Source organism: Pleurodeles waltl, chromosome 7 (genome assembly GCF_031143425.1).
Source record: "Pleurodeles waltl isolate 20211129_DDA chromosome 7, aPleWal1.hap1.20221129, whole genome shotgun sequence".
Classification (NCBI taxonomy): domain Eukaryota; kingdom Metazoa; phylum Chordata; class Amphibia; order Caudata; family Salamandridae; genus Pleurodeles; species Pleurodeles waltl.
This window is the reverse complement of record NC_090446.1, coordinates 1,132,899,075-1,132,917,465: the sequence shown is the minus strand read 5'-3', so window position 1 is coordinate 1,132,917,465 and position 18,391 is coordinate 1,132,899,075. Positions and strand designations below refer to the sequence as shown.

At 51.4% G+C, this 18,391-nt stretch overlaps 1 protein-coding gene across 1 annotated transcript in view; it reads right to left on the bottom strand.

Moving 5' to 3' along the window:
* LOC138246014 (unconventional myosin-XVB-like) overlaps positions 1 to 18,391 on the bottom strand; it is a 794,810-nt gene that overhangs the window by 287,607 nt on the left and 488,812 nt on the right. The window contains exons 27-28 of the mRNA XM_069200161.1: positions 16,644 to 16,755; positions 14,310 to 14,518 (exon numbers count right to left, since the gene is read on the bottom strand). Coding sequence (XP_069056262.1) covers positions 14,310 to 14,518; positions 16,644 to 16,755 — 321 coding nt within the window. The remainder of the gene's footprint in view (positions 1 to 14,309; positions 14,519 to 16,643; positions 16,756 to 18,391) is intronic.

Here is an 18,391-nt window from a genome sequence, read left to right as displayed (position 1 = left end):
TGAGGCGGGCGGAGGCATTTTGAATTCGTTGCAGACGTTTCTGGAGTTTAGCGGTGGTTCCTGCGTATAGGGTGTTGCCGTAGTACAGGCGGCTCGTGACGAGGGCGTGGGTCACGGTCTTTCTGGTGTCGGCGGGGATCCAACGGAAGATCTTTCGGAGCATGCGGAGGGTGAGGAAGCAGGAGGATGATCCGCCGTTGACTTGTTTGGTCATGGTGAGAAGTGGGTCCAGGAGGAAACCGAGGTTGCGTGCGTGGTCTGAGGGGGTCGGTGCGGTGCCAAGGGCCGTGGGCCACCAGGAGTCGTCCCAGGCGGTCAGGGTGTTTCCGAGGATGAGGACTTCAGTTTTGTCTGAGTTCAGTTTCAGACGGCTGAGTTTCATCCAATCTGCGACGTCTTTCATTCCATCTTGCAGGTTGGTCTTGGCGCTGGTGGGGTCCTTGGTGAGGGAAAGTATCAGCTGAGTGTCGTCGGTGTAGGAGGTGATGATGATGCTGTGTTTGCGTACGATGTCGGCGAGGGGGCTCATGTAGACATTGAAGAGAGTCGGGCTGAGTGAGGAGCCTTGTGGGACGCCACAGTGATCTCGGTGGGGTCTGAGCGGAAAGGTGGGAGGTAGACTCTTTGGGAGCGGTTGGAGAGGAAGGAGGTGATCCAGTCCAGGGCCTGTCCTTGGATCCCGGTGGAGCGGAGGCGGGTTATTAGGGTGCGGTGGCAGACGGTGTTGAAGGCAGCCGAGAGGTCGAGGAGGATGAGGGCGACTGTTTCTCCGTTGTCCATCAGGGTTCTGATGTCGTCTGTGACTGAGATGAGGGCGGTTTCTGTGCTGTGATTGGCTCGGAATCCGGACTGAGAGGGGTCAAGTAGGTTGTTGTCTTCAAGGAAGTTGGTAAGTTGCTTGTTGACGGTCTTCTCTATGACTTTGGCAGGGAAGGGGAGGAGCGAGATGGGGCGGAAGTTCTTCAGGTCGCTTGGGTCCGCCGTAGGTTTCTTCAGTAGGGCGTTGACTTCAGCGTGTTTCCAGCTCTCGGGGAAGGTGGCAGAAGAAAACGAGCTGTTGATGATGGTCTGGAGATGCGGGGCGATGATGTCGTCGGCTTTGTTGAAGATGAAGTGTGGGCAGGGGTCCGAGGGGGCACCGGAGTGGATGGAGTTCATGGTGGCTTTGGTCTCTTCCGTGATGATGTGAGTCCAGGCTTTGAGGGTGATGGCTGGGGTTGTAGGTTCTGTGGTGGTTGGCTGGGTCTGGTGTCCGAAGCTGTCGTGTAGGTCGGTGATCTTACGATGGAAGAAGGTGGCGAGGGAGTTGCAGAGGTCTTGTGAGGGCGTGATGGCGTTGGCGTTGGCGTTAGGGTTGGAGAGCTCTTTGACGATGTTGAAGAGTTCTCTGCTGTTGTGACTGTTTTTGTCCAGTCTGTCTGTGAAGGAATTTCTTTTGGCAGCGCGGATCAGTTGGTGGTGTTCACGGGTAGCGTTCTTGAGGACAGTCATGTTATCTGCGGTGTGGTCCTTGCGCCAGGCTTTCTCGAGGGTGCAGCAGTTTTTTTTTTATTCCTTGAGGGTATCAGTGAACCAGAGAGGTTTTTTGGTGTTGGTCTGTCTTGGGAGGCGTCTGAGGGGAGCGAGGTTGTCTGCGCAGTTGGTGATCCAATGCATGAGGCTGAGGGCTGCGTCGTTGGGGTCGGTGGAGAAGGTGGGTTGGTTGTCGCTGAGTGGAGAAAAGCTGTTCCGCAGGGATTTTGTTCCACTGACGTCGTGGGATGGGTTGTGTGCGGAGGTGGCGAGTCTCGCGTCGGAAGGTGAAATGGACACATCTGTGGTCGGTCCAGTGTATCGCGGAGGAGTGGCTGAAAGATACGTGGTTGCTGGCGGAGAAGATGGGCTTGAGCGTGTGTCCGGCGATGTGGGTGGGGGTGTTCACCAGTTGCTTGAGACCGAGGCTGGCGAGGTTGTCGAGCTGGGCGGTGGTGTTGGGGTCGTTGTTCTGTTCCAGGTGGAAGTTGAGGTCACCGAGGAGGATGTAGTCCGGCGAGGCAAGGGCGTGCGGGGAGATGAAGTCAGTGATAGAGTCGCTGAAGAGGGCGCGTGGTCCAGGGGGTCGGTAGATGAGAGATCCTCTTAGGGTGGTCCTGGGGTCGGTGTGGATCTGGAAGTGCAGGTGTTCGGCGGCGAGGGGGGTGTCTTTGGTGGAGGTGGTGACGTTGATGAAGTCCTTGAAGACGATGGCGATTCCTCCACCTACTTGGTTGGTGCGGTCTCTCCTGGAAATCTTGTAGCCGTCGGGGATGGCTATGGCGATGTCGGGGCCGAGGAGGCGTTCATCCAGGTCTCAGTGATGAAGGCGACGTCCGGTGCGGTGGAGTCCAGGAAGACCCATAGTTCAGCGGTGTGCTTGTGGACGGAGCGTGCGTTGATTAGGATGCATTTGAGGTGGTTGTTGGCGCGTGGGCTGGCGGGCGTGGTGGTTTCGCAGTGGAAGGTGAGTTTGCAGGTGTGACATACGAAGGGTCCGTGGGTACGTTTCGGGTTGGCTTGGAAGCAGGTACTGGAGCGCCCCGGGTTGAGGGCGTGGAGGGTGATGGGGTCGTAGCGGTGCTGCGGGGTTTGGGAGTGCTGGACCCAGGGGTCGTGGCGCTGGGCGCGGTCCAGGAGTGGACGGGCGCAGACAGGCTTGCCTTTGGTGCGCCTTTGGCGCACCAGCGGCGCGGCCGCCATTAGAGGGAGGAGGGGTCAGCTGGGGGCGGGGGGGTGGGAGAGGGGCGACGAATGGGAGCAGGGGGGGCGGGGGCGAGCAGGAGGTGGTGGCGGGAAAGCGGAGGGTGGGGGGGTCAGGTAGAGGGGAGGGGAGAAAAGATAGGGGAGGGGGGTTAAAGGTGGCAGGGAGTAAGGAAGAAAGATAGGAAGATAGGGGAGGGGGGGTTACAGAGGTGGAGGGAAGTAAGGAAGGACAGAGAGAAGAGTCAGGAGCAGAAGAGCAGAAGAGAGAAGAGCCAAGGAGAAAGGTAAAGAAGAAGAGGAGCGAAGAGTCAAGGAAGAGGAGTCAGGCAGAAGAGGAGAGACCTGAGAAGCAGAGGATACGAAGAACACAGATGAAGAACACAGATGAAGAAAGAAGAAAGCACACGCAGGTCGCGGTGCAGAAGAGAAGGAAGAAACACAGATGAAGTACACAGAAGAAGAACACAGATGAAGTACACAGAAGAAGAACACAGATGAAGAATACAGATGAAGAACACAGAAGAAGGACAAAGAAGAAGAGAGAACACGCAGGACGGGGTGCAGGGAAGAAAGAAGAACACAGATGAAGAACACAGATGAAGAAAGAAGAAAGAACACGCAGGACGGGGTGAAGGGAAGAAAGAAGAACACAGATGAAGAATACAGATGAAGAACACAGAAGAAGACCAAAGATGAAGAAAGAAGCAGGAGAAGAGGTGAGTAGCGCGGGGCAGGGCGAGGGACTGGGCGGGGGGAGTACTTACTGTATTTTCGCAGGACTTGCTTGGAGGTTTCAGGAGCCTGGGCTGGTGGAGCTGCAGCGGCAGGGGGAGCGACCTACCCTTGGGTCAAGGGTCGCTAACTCTGTCGCGCAGCAGCCACCATAAGAGGGAGGAGGCGGGGAGGAGGGGTCAGCTGGGGGCGGGGGGTGGGAGGGGGGGTGACGAATGGGAGCAGGGGGGGCGGGGGCGAGCAGGAGGTGGCGGCGGGAAAGCGGAGGGTGGGGGGGTCAGGTAGAGGGGAGGGGAGAAAAGATAGGGGAGGGGGGTTAAAAGGTGGCGTGGAGTAAGGAAGAAAGATAGGAAGATAGGGGAGGGGGGTCACAGAGGTGGAGGGGAGTAAGGAAGGACAGAGAGAAGAGTCAGGAGCAGAAGAACAGAAGAGAGAAGAGCCAAGAAGAAGGTAAAGAAGAAGAGGAGCAAGGAGTCAGGAGCAGAAGAACAGAAGAGAGAAGAGCCAAGAAGAAGGTAAAGAAGAAGAGGCGCAAGGAGTCAGGAGCAGAAGAACAGAAGAGAGAAGAGCCAAGAAGAAAGGTAAAGAAGAAGAGGAGCGAGGAGTCAGGAGCAGAAGAGCAGAAGAGAGAAGAGCCAAGGAGAAAGGTAAAGAAGAGGAGCGAAGAGTCAAGGAAGAGGAGTCAGGCAAAAGAGGAGAGACCTGAGAAGCAGAGGATACGAAGAACACAGATGAAGAACACAGATGAAGAAAGAAGAAAGCACACGCAGGTCGCGGTGCAGAAGAGAAGGAAGAAACACAGATGAAGTACACAGAAGAAGAACACAGATGAAGTACACAGAAGAAGAACACAGATGAAGAATACAGATGAAGAACACAGAAGAAGGACAAAGAAGAAGAGAGAACACGCAGGACGGGGTGCAGGGAAGAAAGAAGAACACAGATGAAGAAAGAAGAAAGAACACGCAGGACGGGGTGAAGGGAAGAAAGAAGAACACAGATGAAGAATACAGATGAAGAACACAGAAGAAGACCAAAGATGAAGAAAGAAGCAGGAGAAGAGGTGAGTAGCGCGTGGCAGGGCGAGGGACTGGGCGGGGGGAGTACTTACTGTATTTTCGCAGGACTTGCTTGGAGGTTTCAGGAGCCTGGGCTGGTGGAGCTGCAGCGGCAGGGGGAGCGACCTACCCTTGGGTCAAGGGTCGCTAACTCTGTCGCGCAGCAGCCGCCATAAGAGGGAGGAGGCGGGGAGGAGGGTCAGCTGGGGTCAGGGGGTGGGAGGGGGGTGACGAATGGGAGCAGGGGGGGCGGGGGCGAGCAGGAGGTGGCGGCGGGAAAGCGGAGGGTGGGGGGTCAGGTAGAGGGGAGGGGAGAAAAGATAGGGGAGGGGGGGTTAAAAGGTGGTGGGGAGTAAGGAAGAAAGATAGGAAGATAGGGGAGGGGGGGTCACAGAGGTGGAGGGGAGTAAGGAAGGACAGAGAGAAGAGTCAGGAGCAGAAGAACAGAAGAGAGAAGAGCCAAGAAGAAGGTAAAGAAGAAGAGGAGCGAGGAGTCAGGAGCAGAAGAGCAGAAGAGAGAAGAGCCAAGGAGAAAGGTAAAGAAGAAGAGGAGCGAAGAGTCAAGGAAGAGGAGTCAGGCAGAAGAGGAGAGACCTGAGAAGCAGAGGATACGAAGAACACAGATGAAGAACACAGATGAAGAAAGAAGAAAGCACACGCAGGTCGCGGTGCAGAAGAGAAGGAAGAAACACAGATGAGGTACACAGAAGAAGAACACAGATGAAGTACACAGAAGAAGAACACAGATGAAGAATACAGATGAAGAACACAGAAGAAGGACACAGAAGAAGAGGGAACACGCAGGACGGGGTACAGGGAAGAAAGAAGAACACAGATGAAGAACACAGATGAAGAAAGAAGAAAGAACACGCAGGACGGGGTGCAGGGAAGAAAGAAGAACACAGATGAAGAATACAGATGAAGAACACAGAAGAAGACCAAAGATGAAGAAAGAAGCAGGAGAAGAGGTGAGTAGCGCGGGGCAGGACGAGGGGCTGGGCAGGGGGAGTACTTACTGTATTTTCGCAGGACTTGCTTGGAGGTTTCAGGAGCCTGGGCTGGTGGAGCTGCAGCGGCAGGGGGAGCGACCTACCCTTGGGTCAAGGGTCGCTAACTCTGTCGCGCAGCGGCCGCCATGAGAGGGAGGAGGGGGGGAGGAGGGGTCAGCTGGGGGCGGGAGGGGGGCGACGAATGGGAGCGGGGGGGGCGGGGGCGAGCAGGAAGTGGCGGCGGGAAAGCGGAGGGTGGGGGGGTCAGATAGAGGGGAGGGGAGAAAAGATAGGGGAGGGGGGGTTAAAGGTGGCGGGGAGTAAGGAAGAAAGATAGGAAGATAGGGGAGGGGGGGTTACAGAGGTGGAGGGGAGTAAGGAAGGACAGAGAGCAGAGTCAGGAGCAGAAGAACAGAAGAGAGAAGAGCCAAGAAGAAGGTAAAGAAGAAGAGGAGCAAGGAGTCAGGAGCAGAAGAACAGAAGAGAGAAGAGCCACGAAGAAGCTAAAGAAGAAGAGGAGCAAGGAGTCAGGAGCAGAAGAACAGAAGAGAGAAGAGCCAAGAAGAAAGGTAAAGAAGAAGAGGAGCGAGGAGTCAGGAGCAGAAGAGCAGAAGAGAGAAGAGCCAAGGAGAAAGGTAAAGAAGAGGAGCGAAGAGTCAAGGAAGAGGAGTCAGGCAGAAGAGGAGAGACCTGAGAAGCAGAGGATACGAAGAACACAGATGAAGAACATAGATGAAGAAAGAAGAAAGCACACGCAGGTCGCGGTGCAGAAGAGAAGGAAGAAACACAGATGAAGTACACAGAAGAAGAACACAGATGAAGTACATAGAAGAAGAACACAGATGAAGAATACAGATGAAGAACACAGAAGAAGGACAAAGAAGAAGAGAGAACACGCAGGACGGGGTGCAGGGAAGAAAGAAGAACACAGATGAAGAACACAGATGAAGAAAGAAGAAAGAACACGCAGGACGGGGTGAAGGGAAGAAAGAAGAACACAGATGAAGAATACAGATGAAGAACACAGAAGAAGACCAAAGATGAAGAAAGAAGCAGGAGAAGAGGTGAGTAGCGCGGGGCAGGGCGAGGGACTGGGCGGGGGGAGTACTTACTGTATTTTCGCAGGACTTGCTTGGAGGTTTCAGGAGCCTGGGCTGGTGGAGCTGCAGCGGCAGGGGGAGCGACCTACCCTTGGGTCAAGGGTCGCTAACTCTGTCGCGCAGCAGCAGCCATAAGAGGGAGGAGGCGGGGAGGAGGGGTCAGCTGGGGGCAGGGGGTGGGAGGGGGGTGACGAATGGGAGCAGGGGGGGCGGGGGCGAGCAGGAGGTGGCGGCGGGAAAGCGGAGGGTGGGGGGGTCAGGTAGAGGGGAGGGGAGAAAAGATAGGGGAGGGGGGGGGTTAAAAGGTGGTGGGGAGTAAGGAAGAAAGATAGGAAGATAGGGGAGGGGGGTCACAGAGGTGGAGGGGAGTAAGGAAGGACAGAGAGAAGAGTCAGGAGCAGAAGAACAGAAGAGAGAAGAGCCAAGAAGAAGGTAAAGAAGAAGAGGAGCAAGGAGTCAGGAGCAGAAGAACAGAAGAGAGAAGAGCCAAGAAGAAAGGTAAAGAAGAAGAGGAGCGAGGAGTCAGGAGCAGAAGAGCAGAAGAGAGAAGAGCCAAGGAGAAAGGTAAAGAAGAAGAGGAGCGAAGAGTCAAGGAAGAGGAGTCAGGCAGAAGAGGAGAGACCTGAGAAGCAGAGGATACGAAGAACACAGATGAAGAACACAGATGAAGAAAGAAGAAAGCACACGCAGGTCGCGGTGCAGAAGAGAAGGAAGAAACACAAATGAGGTACACAGAAGAAGAACACAGATGAAGTGCACAGAAGAAGAACACAGATGAAGAATACAGATGAAGAACACAGAAGAAGGACACAGAAGAAGACCAAATATGAAGAAAGAAGCAGGAGAAGAGGTGAGTAGCGCGGGGCAGGGCGAGGGGCTGGGCAGGGGGAGTACTTACTGTATTTTCGCAGGACTTGCTTGGAGGTTTCAGGAGCCTGGGCTGGTGGAGCTGCAGCGGCAGGGGGAGCGACCTACCCTTGGGTCAAGGGTCGCTAACTCTGTCGCGCAGCGGCCGCCATAAGAGGGAGGAGGGGGGGAGGAGGGGTCAGCTGGGGGTGGGGGGTGGGAAGGGGGCGACGAATGGGAGCAGGGGGGGCGGGGGCGAGCAGGAAGTGGTGGCGGGAAAGCGGAGGGTGGGGGGGTCAGGTAGAGGGGAGGGGAGAAAAGATAGGGGAGGGGGGGTTAAAGGTGGCGGGGAGTAAGGAAGAAAGATAGGAAGATAGGGGAGGGGGGGTTACAGAGGTGGAGGGGAGTAAGGAAGGACAGAGAGAAGAGTCAGGAGCAGAAGAACAGAAGAGAGAAGAGCCACGAAGAAGGAAAAGAAGAAGAGGAGCAAGGAGTCAGGAGCAGAAGAACAGAAGAGAGAAGAGCCAAGAAGAAAGGTAAAGAAGAAGAGGAGCGAGGAGTCAGGAGCAGAAGAGCAGAAGAGAGAAGAGCCAAGGAGAAAGGTAAAGAAGAAGAGGAGCGAAGAGTCAAGGAAGAGGAGTCAGGCAGAAGAGGAGAGACCTGAGACGCAGAGAATGCGAAGAACACAGATGAAGAACACAGATGAAGAAAGAAGAAAGCACACGCAAGTCGCGGTGCAGAAGAGAAGGAAGAAACACAGATGAAGTACACAGAAGAAGAACACAGATGAAGTACACAGAAGAAGAACACAGATGAAGAATACAGATGAAGAACACAGAAGAAGACCAAACATGAAGAGAGAACACGCAGGACGGGGTGCAGGGAAGAAAGAAGAACACAGATGAAGAATACAGATGAAGAACACAGAAGAAGACCAAAGATGAAGAAAGAAGCAGGAGAAGAGGTGAGTAGCGCGGGGCAGGGCGAGGGGCTGGGCGGGGGGAGTACTTACTGTATTTTCGCAGGACTTGCTTGGAGGTTTCAGGAGCCTGGGCTGGTGGAGCAGCAGCGGCAGGGGGAGCGACCTACCCTTGGGTCAAGGGTCTCTAAATCTGTCGCGCAGCAGCCGCCATAAGAGGGAGGAGGTGGGGAGGAGGGGTCAGCTGGGGGTGTGGGGAGGAGGGGTCAGCTGGGGGCGGGGGCGGGAGGGGGGCGACGAATGGGAGCAGGAGGGGCGGGGGCGAGCAGGAGGTGGCGGCGGGAAAGCGGAGGGTGGGGGGGTCAGGTAGCGGGAGGGGAGAAAAGATAGGGGAGGGTGGTAAAGGTGGCGGGAGTAAGGAAGAAAGATAGGAAGATAGGGGAGGGGGGTCACAGTGGTGGAGGGGAGTAAGTAAGGACGGAGAGAAGTGTCAGGAGCAGAAGAACAGAAGAGAGAAGAGCCAAGAAGAAGGTAAAGAAGAAGAGGAGCAAGGAGTCAGGAGCAGAAGAACAGAAGAGAGAAGAGCCAAGAAGAAGGTAAAGAAGAAGAGGAGCAAGGAGTCAGGAGCAGAAGAACAGAAGAGAGAAGAGCCAAGAAGAAAGGTAAAGAAGAAGAGGAGCGAGGAGTCAGGAGCAGAAGAGCAGAAGAGAGAAGAGCCAAGGAGAAAGGTAAAGAAGAAGAGGAGCGAAGAGTCAAGGAAGAGGAGTCAGGCAGAAGAGGAGAGACCTGAGAAGCAGAGGATACGAAGAACACAGATGAAGAAAGAAGAAAGCACACGCAGGTCGCGGTGCAGAAGAGAAGGAAGAAACACAGATGAAGTACACAGAAGAAGAACACAGATGAAGTACACAGAAGAAGAACACAGATGAAGAATACAGATGAACAACACAGAAGAAGACCAAAGATGAAGAAAGAAGCAGGAGAAGAGGTGAGTAGCGCGGGGCAGGACGAGGGGCTGGGCAGGGGGAGTACTTACTGTATTTTCGCAGGACTTGCTTGGAGGTTTCAGGAGCCTGGGCTGGTGGAGCTGCAGCGGCAGGGGGAGCGACCTACCCTTGGGTCAAGGGTCGCTAACTCTGTCGCGCAGCAGCCGCCATGAGAGGGAGGAGGGGGGGAGGAGGGGTCAGCTGGGGGCGGGAGGGGGGCGACGAATGGGAGCAGGGGGGGCGGGGGCGAGCAGGAAGTGGCGGCGGGAAAGCGGAGGGTGGGGGGGTCAGGTAGAGGGGAGGGGAGAAAAGATAGGGGAGGGGGGGTTAAAGGTGGCGGGGAGTAAGGAAGAAAGATAGGAAGATAGGGGAGGGGGGGTTACAGAGGTGGAGGGGAGTAAGGAAGGACAGAGAGAAGAGTCAGGAGCAGAAGAACAGAAGAGAGAAGAGCCAAGAAGAAGGTAAAGAAGAAGAGGAGCAAGGAGTCAGGAGCAGAAGAACAGAAGAGAGAAGAGCCACGAAGAAGCTAAAGAAGAAGAGGAGCAAGGAGTCAGGAGCAGAAGAACAGAAGAGAGAAGAGCCAAGAAGAAAGGTAAAGAAGAAGAGGAGCGAAGAGTCAGGAGCAGAAGAGCAGAAGAGAGAAGAGCCAAGGAGAAAGGTAAAGAAGAAGAGGAGCGAAGAGTCAAGGAAGAGGAGTCAGGCAGAAGAGGAGAGACCTGAGAAGCAGAGGATACGAAGAACACAGATGAAGAACACAGATGAAGAAAGAAGAAAGCACACGCAAGTCGCGGTGCAGAAGAAAAGGAAGAAACACAGATGAAGAACACAGATGAAGAAAGAAGAAAGCACACGCAAGTCGCGGTGCAGAAGAAAAGGAAGAAACACAGATGAAGTACACAGAAGAAGAACACAGATGAAGTACACAGAAGAAGAACACAGATGAAGAATACAGATGAAGAACACAGAAGAAGACCAAACATGAAGAGAGAACACACAGGACGGGGTGCAGGGAAGAAAGAAGAACACAGATGAAGAATACAGATGAAGAACACAGAAGAAGACCAAAGATGAAGAAAGAAGCAGGAGAAGAGGTGAGTAGCGCGGGGCAGGGCGAGGGGCTGGGCGGGGGGAGTACTTACTGTATTTTCGCAGGACTTGCTTGGAGGTTTCAGGAGCCTGGGCTGGTGGAGCTGCAGCGGCAGGGGGAGCGACCTACCCTTGGGTCAAGGGTCTCTAACTCTGTCACGCAGCGGCCGCCATAAGAGGGAGGAGGTGGGGAGGAGGGGTCAGCTGGGTGTGTGGGGAGGAGGGGTCAGCTGGGGGCAGGGGTGGGAGGGGGGCGACGAATGGGAGCAGGAGGGGCGGGGGCGAGCAGGAGGTGGCGGCGGGAAAGCGGAGGGTGGGGGGGGTCAGGTAGCGGGAGGGGAGAAAAGATAGGGGAGGGGGGTAAAGGTGGCGGGGAGTAAGGAAGAAAGATAGGAAGATAGGGGAGGGGGGTCACAGTGGTGGAGGGGAGTAAGTAAGGACAGAGAGAAGTGTCAGGAGCAGAAGAACAGAAGAGAGAAGAGCCAAGAAGAAGGTAAAGAAGAAGAGGAGCAAGGAGTCAGGAGCAGAAGAACAGAAGAGAGAAGAGCCAAGAAGAAAGGTCAAGAAGAAGAGGAGCGAGGAGTCAGGAGCAGAAGAGCAGAAGAGAGAAGAGCCAAGGAGAAAGGTAAAGAAGAAGACGAGCGAAGAGTCAAGGAAGAGGAGACAGGCAGAAGAGGAGAGACCTGAGAAGCAGAGGATACGAAGAACACAGATGAAGAAAGAAGAAAGCACACGCAGGTCGCGGTGCAGAAGAGAAGGAAGAAACACAGATGAAGTACACAGAAGAAGAACACAGATGAAGTACACAGAAGAAGAACACAGATGAAGAATACAGATGAAGAACACAGAAGAAGGACAAAGAAGAAGAGAGAACACACAGGACGGGGTGCAGGGAAGAAAGAAGAACACAGATGAAGAACACAGATGAAGAAAGAAGAAAGAACACGCAGGACGGGGTGCAGGGAAGAAAGAAGAACACAGATGAAGAATACAGATGAAGAACACAGAAGAAGACCAAAGATGAAGAAAGAAGCAGGAGAAGAGGTGAGTAGCGCGGGGCAGGGCGAGGGGCTGGGCGGGGGGAGTACTTACTGTATTTTCGCAGGACTTGCTTAGAGGTTTCAGGAGCCTGGGCTGGTGGAGCTGCAGCGGCAGGGGGAGCGACCTACCCTTGGGTCAAGGGTCGCTAACTCTGTCGCGCAGCGGCCGCCATAAGAGGGGGGGGAGGAGGGGTCAGCTGGGGGCAGGAGGGGGGCGACGAATGGGAGCAGGGGGGGCGGGGGCGAGCAGGAGGTGGCGGCGGGAAAGCGGAGGGTGGGGGGTCAGGTAGAGGGGAGGGGAGAAAAGATAGGGGAGGGGGTTTAAAGGTGGCGGGAGTAAGGAAGAAAGATAGGAAGATAGGGAAGGAGGGGTTACAGAGGTGGAGGGGAGTAAGGAAGGACAGAGAGAAGAGTCAGGAGCAGAAGAACAGAAGAGAGAAGAGCCAAGAAGAAGGTAAAGAAGAAGAGGAGCAAGGAGTCAGGAGCAGAAGAACAGAAGAGAGAAGAGCCAAGAAGAAGGTAAAGAAGAAGAGGAGCAAGTAGTCAGGAGCAGAAGAACAGAAGAGAGAAGAGCCAAGAAGAAAGGTAAAGAAGAAGAGGAGCGAGGAGTCAGGAGCAGAAGAGCAGAAGAGAGAAGAGCCAAGGAGAAAGGTAAAGAAGAAGAGGAGCGAAGAGTTAAGGAAGAGGAGTCAGGCAGAAGAGGAGAGACCTGAGAAGCAGAGGATACGAAGAACACAGATGAAGAACACAGATGAAGAAAGAAGAAAGCACACGCAGGTCGCGGTGCAGAAGAGAAGGAAGAAACACAGATGAAGTACACAGAAGAAGAACACAGATGAAGTACACAGAAGAAGAACACAGATGAAGAATACAGATGAAGAACACAGAAGAAGGACAAAGAAGAAGAGAGAACACGCAGGACGGGGTGCAGGGAAGAAAGAAGAACACAGATGAAGAACACAGATGAAGAAAGAAGAAAGAACACGCAGGGCGGGGTGCAGGGAAGAAAGAAGAACACAGATGAAGAATACAGATGAAGAACACAGAAGAAGACCAAAGATGAAGAAAGAAGCAGGAGAAGAGGTGAGTAGCGCGGGGCGAATATACGACGAAACAACGACTGCAAAAAAAACTACTGCCTTAACAATGAGGTCGGAACACCGACCTCGTTGCTACTACTAATGATTTTACCACGAATGCCTTAACAACGATATTTCGTTGTAAAGGCATTCCTGATAAAATCATTAGCAATAGGCACCATTCACCCTACATCCCTCACCCCACCCCCCCAACCCCACCCCAAAACCTAAAACCCCCTGACCCCCCACCCACTCCCCAAAACCAAAAACGCCCCACCCCCCAACCCCACCCCAAAACCTAAAACCCCTTGACCCCCCACCCACTCCCCAAAATCAAAAACGCCCCACCCCCCCAACCCCACCCCAAGACCTAAAACCCCCACCCACTACCCAAAACCAAAAACGCCCCACCCCCCCAACCCCACCCCAAAACCTAAAACCCCCTGACCCCCCACCCACTCCCCAAAACCAAAAACGCCCCACCCCCCAACCCCACCCTAAAACCTAAAACCCCCTGACCCCCCACCCACTCCCCAAAACCAAAAACGACCCACCCCCCCAACCCCACCCCAAAACCTAAAACCCCCTGACCCCCCACCCTCTCCCCAAAACCAAAAACGCCCCACCCCCCCAACCCCACCCCAAAACCTAAAACCTCCTGACCCCCCACCCACTCCCCAAAACCAAAAACGCCCCACCCCCCCAACCCCACCCAAAAACCTAAAACCCCCTGACCCCCCACCCCCTCCCCAAAACCTAAACCCACCACTTACCTTCGCCAAGTCCCTTCTTTGTACCTTAACCACGCATGTTCGTTGTTCAGAACATACGTAGTTAAGGCACAAAAAACCGAAGTCGTGGTTAAAAAAAGCATTGTTGCGCTTTCGTTAACCACGACCTTCGTAAAAAAAAAGTCGTAAAAAAGGATGTTTCCCTCGCAGGGCAGGGCGAGGGGCTGGGCGGGGGGAGTACTTACTGTATTTTCGCAGGACTTGCTTGGAGGTTTCAGGAGCCTGGGCTGGTGGAGCTGCAGCGGCAGGGGGAGCGACCTACCCTGACTCCGCTCCCTATTTCATGGGATGGGGACATGTAAATCTACAGTGTTGAGTGACTTTACACTCCGAAATGGTAAATAGCCAAAAATTGTAAAGTTACTCAAAGGTGCCAGAGTAAACTTACACATGTATATTTAATCACATGCAAGTTTACCTGTCTGAGTAGATCCCTGAATCTTAATAGTACAGTAGTGCTGGGATCATGGAGCCATTGAACTTTAAAATTCAATTGAATTTTCAGAAGGATCCGCTAACCTGCAAGTAATCTCAAATGAAATGTATTATATGCAAATTGGTGTCATACATATTTGTTGTGGGCATCTTGAATATTCAGTGGGTTCCCAGTAAAACCCTAAACCACAGGCATTCATCTTTCACCTGCTCAATTTCCCACCCACATTAAGTTCAATTATAGCACCTTTCAGTCAACAGGAATTTCATCTCACAACTATGCATTTTACTTAATCCTTTGTTATTTCTGGGAATTCTGTTTCCTTTGTGTCACATTCTCCAACTGCAATTGAGTATTTAAAATGTCTTTACAGGACTATCTCTTTCCTTGGGGGGCTCACCCACACATTTATCAGTCCCAAGAGTTTCTAGTGCAAAGACTATCTCGAGATGCACAGCGGAGTGTCTGCCCCTGTTAGACCTGCATCATGTACCTCACATTCTTCTCAGCCCTGTTTAAGACACTGTACCTCATTCCTCAAGGTCTTCAACAAGGGTGATTCTGTTGAGGTCTGTACAGGTGATGGCCCATTCCTCTGCGCAGGAGGCTCCAGCATACTCTTTCTGTACTCCTCTTTCCGGTTCATCTGAAGGCTGAAGTAATCGGGGGCTGCAGCAGACTGGACTATGTTGGAAGGGAAAAGTCCAGAGCGGCCACCAATGGAACCAAACTGCCAACCTGTCAGAGGAGAACAGCAGCCGAAACTTCAGCAAAAGAGTTTTCAAAGAAGGCTAGCATGGCAATGAAGTGTTAACAGCGGATGTGCTAACTTTGCAGTGGGAGGATATGGTCTTCTTTCATTTAACAAGCCTCTCATGCTGTCTGAAGAGGGTGCTTCCTTGAAGATTAAGATATTGTAAGGTTTTTTTATCTCAGAAAATACAGAGTCCATTCTGAACATCCAGCGGTGGGACAGGCTGCACTGTGACTAGTCACTTGAAATTCTGTAGAGCAGTCTAACTGCCCACAAAAGCATTCCCACTCATACCTGCACCTTCTTTGAGCAACCAAAATACTCAGCACATCAACGCAAGCTTTGTCATTACTGTCACATGTAACCTCAGCCTGACCCACCTACAGACTGAGCAGAGTCTGAACAACCCTTCTACCCTCATCTTTTTGAGGAGAATATACACACATGTTCCAGGTCTGCTTATCCACACTTGTGGCCTTCTCTCCTGCTCCACTTTACCTAATGCCTCTCAAGTTTGCTAGATGTGTACAGTTCTATATTACATTTGTACTGGTTAGTGCTACAGTAAATGTTCAGGAGCACAAAGAGGAGGCATGTAACACAGTACTTAGTTTCTCCTGGCAAATGCTGGAGGAAGTCTTCCATAGCTGATGGCTTGCTTTGGCTGTTTATAAACATTATATCCATAGCTTTGTGTGAGGGACTGTAAAGTTGTAACGCTGTTGTAGTTGTGCTGTGGTGGTGGACCTGTATGTAGTGGTACTTGTTACAGAAAAAACGTAGGGCAACACGGTCTAAAGAGTATAAATGTCTCTAACAGCATTGTATTCTCGCGACATTATTTAATGCTACAATAGATATGCAGGGGCACAGCAATCACACACCTCCAGTTATTTTAGTAATAGTCAATATCAGACCCTATAGATAAACTATTCTCTTGGCCTGAGCAATTTTAAAGACCAAACTAAATAAAAACTCTTTGTGCTGTCAAAGTTGTGACTATGAGGAAAGAATTAACCCTTCAGAATCTGAACATAAATTTTCTCTGATTTAGCAATACAAGAATTTCCATAAACTTTATGATTCAAACAGATTTGCACATACTATGGGTTACCCAACATTTGTGCATGTCGTAAATTAGCCTTGATTTGTGTAAGCCCTAGGTGAATGAGGATCTGTGCAGACAATGAACCGACCAGTATTTGCTCATACAGTGCATTTGCTATGATTTGTACAAAGGTAGATTAGCAAGCTCTTCCCTAAACATAGGTGACATGTGTCTCCGTCTTGTTAAGGGAGCCACGCTTTCATGACAGGAGGAAGATAGAGGCGGAATGAAAGCTTAAAGTGTTCTCCTTAACTACGTGCTTCTATGTGGAGTGAATCGTCAAAGTGAATTTCTGCCTATTACCCCAGCACCCAGAGCCTCATTATGAGGCCCATAAGAATCTAACGGGGTAATACCTTACCTGGTCTATACCAATAGGGCACAGTGAAGTTCTCGCTATGTGCATTGCTAGCCTACTATTTCAAGTTCACCATATCAGAAAGGTGATAAGCAGTAATGTGCAATATTTTCCCCTTTTAGACGTGCAAAAACACAGATTGATGCGTACTTTTGCTACATAAATTGTGCTGAGTTTTACAAGTTGTTTTAATGTAGAGAGAAACTTGTAGGTGCAACACCCAACTCCCAGTATCCTAATTTGGGCTCAAGCTTCCATTCTCGCTCAAATGATGATCCCCTCTTAGGACTATGATTCCAATCGAGTCTTATTGTACACGTTTAAAAACAACCCTTCCTGGCTCCTCTCAAATTGTTCTTTTAAAAGTTTTCTGATGCCCTGGGTCTCCTCGAACTATTTAAAATATTAGATGAGAAATGTCTTTGGAGCATGAACAAATGCTCTAACCACAACCATTGTTTCACTCCATGCAGAGTGCGAGTGATCTGTAGGATTTCTCAATACATTTCCAAACTAACCAGCGTTTTAGGGTTCCCTTATTTAAAAACGGGTAATGTTCTCTAAATTTATCATTGATCTTCAGGCCTACACACCACTAATCCCATATTCCCTTTTCTTTAGCACAAGGCTAGCCACATCTTACCTGGCTGAAGTCCATCTATGGGAAGAAGCTTGATGATGTCACCTTTTTTGAAGTGTAGAAGGCTCTTATCATCTGTGATGTAACTCCGAAGAGCAATGACGTGGTTGGAATCCTGAAGGAAGATGCATTAAAAAAGGCTGAGAGATCGAAATGCAGGCTGAATCCACATAAACACAAGGTGCCACTAGTGCAGTGAATGCGTACAAAATGAAGGGTTAAAGCAGAGTTCTTGGGATTATCAGGATGGTGAATGCTCAGCAAATCACATGCAGCTGTGCATGCTGTTAAAGCAAATTAAGAAAACATTAGAACAGAAGCATAAAATGTCCTCCCCTCCAGCAACACCACTCTTAGGGTCTGATTATGAGTTTGGCGGTCAGCAAAGCCGGCCACCAGACCCAAGGTGAGGAGATCACCGTCGAGGTGGCGGTCTTCCCACCGGCCCTATTATGACTTTCCCACTGGGCTAACGGGTGGGAACCAAGGTTCCCGCCCGTCAGCTCAGGGGAAAGGTGCAACAGCATTGTCCACTGCACGCAAAGGGCACCAGCACCCTCCAAATGCCCACTGTCTGCAGAGCACTTGTTCTCCACCAATCTTTTCATGGCAGTGGAACTGCTATGAAAAGGCTGGTTGAGAACAAGGTTGTAATGAACAGGGCTTCGCTGACTTCAGCGCCGCCCTGGCTGATTACAACCTGCACTGCCATTATCCCGTCAGGATGGTAAGGTGGTGGTCGAACCGCCACAACTGTGGCGGTCCAACTGCCACTGCGAGTCTGGCAGTCTGTTGACCACCAGACTCGTAATAAGGCCCTTAGTATTGTTTATGTATGACTGACCCAATCTATTTTGGGAGAGTAACTAGTTACTGGAGTTGTAGATGTATTTAAAATCATAATATTTTCACTATTCTCCTAATGAAGAATAAACACTCCTGTTTTGTTGATGTTCTTTCCTGCAGTTAATTGGTTACGGTTGAGTGGTCCCTGTAGTTTATACAGACCTCCTTATTTGTTGGACGCATAGCACCCATGAAGCTATGCCTGTACATTTTTCATAAATAATATTGTCTGCATCTGCCTTGATATCTTGGTTGACATGCTTATGTTCCGGTGTCCTTACAATGAAAATCTGTGTTTAAAACTATGATTTATACACGATTTTTCAAAGTGTCCTAATATGTATTACTGGATTCCGCTAGTCATACTGAGCATAAGCACATATTTAGATATGGTAAACAACAGAACCACTGCTGACATATATGCTTTGAAAATGCATATTTCCTATTGACCTTTAGAGGCCCCTATCCTGCCCGTGCATTTGCTATGAGGCTAGAGTAGAATTCAGTTGAGTGAAGCCTGAGCTGGCCCGTGACAGAGGACACTGCCACCCTGATGCCTAAAAGGACTGGTGTGGGCAGTGCTTAATTTGAGATAGTGGTTGCTGCTGAGGCCACCAGCACTTATTTGTGGGGGCTTGCATTTATTTTTTCGCATTAGGTATTTACCAAGAGCAAGAGAGGGACAACACACAAATCAGAAAGACAGAATAAGAGAAAGGTGCAAAAACCATCACAAAGGGAGAAAGCAGGACCCAGCAAGAGTAAGATAAAAGGACAGGGAGTGTTTGGTAGTGTATTAAAGAGACATGTGCTGGTGTAAGACCAGCAGTCTTGGTATTTGGCGTGCCGATGTTTAATATTCTTAACTGCACCTGCAGCAGGCTTTTGAGCACAACTTTTGGCAC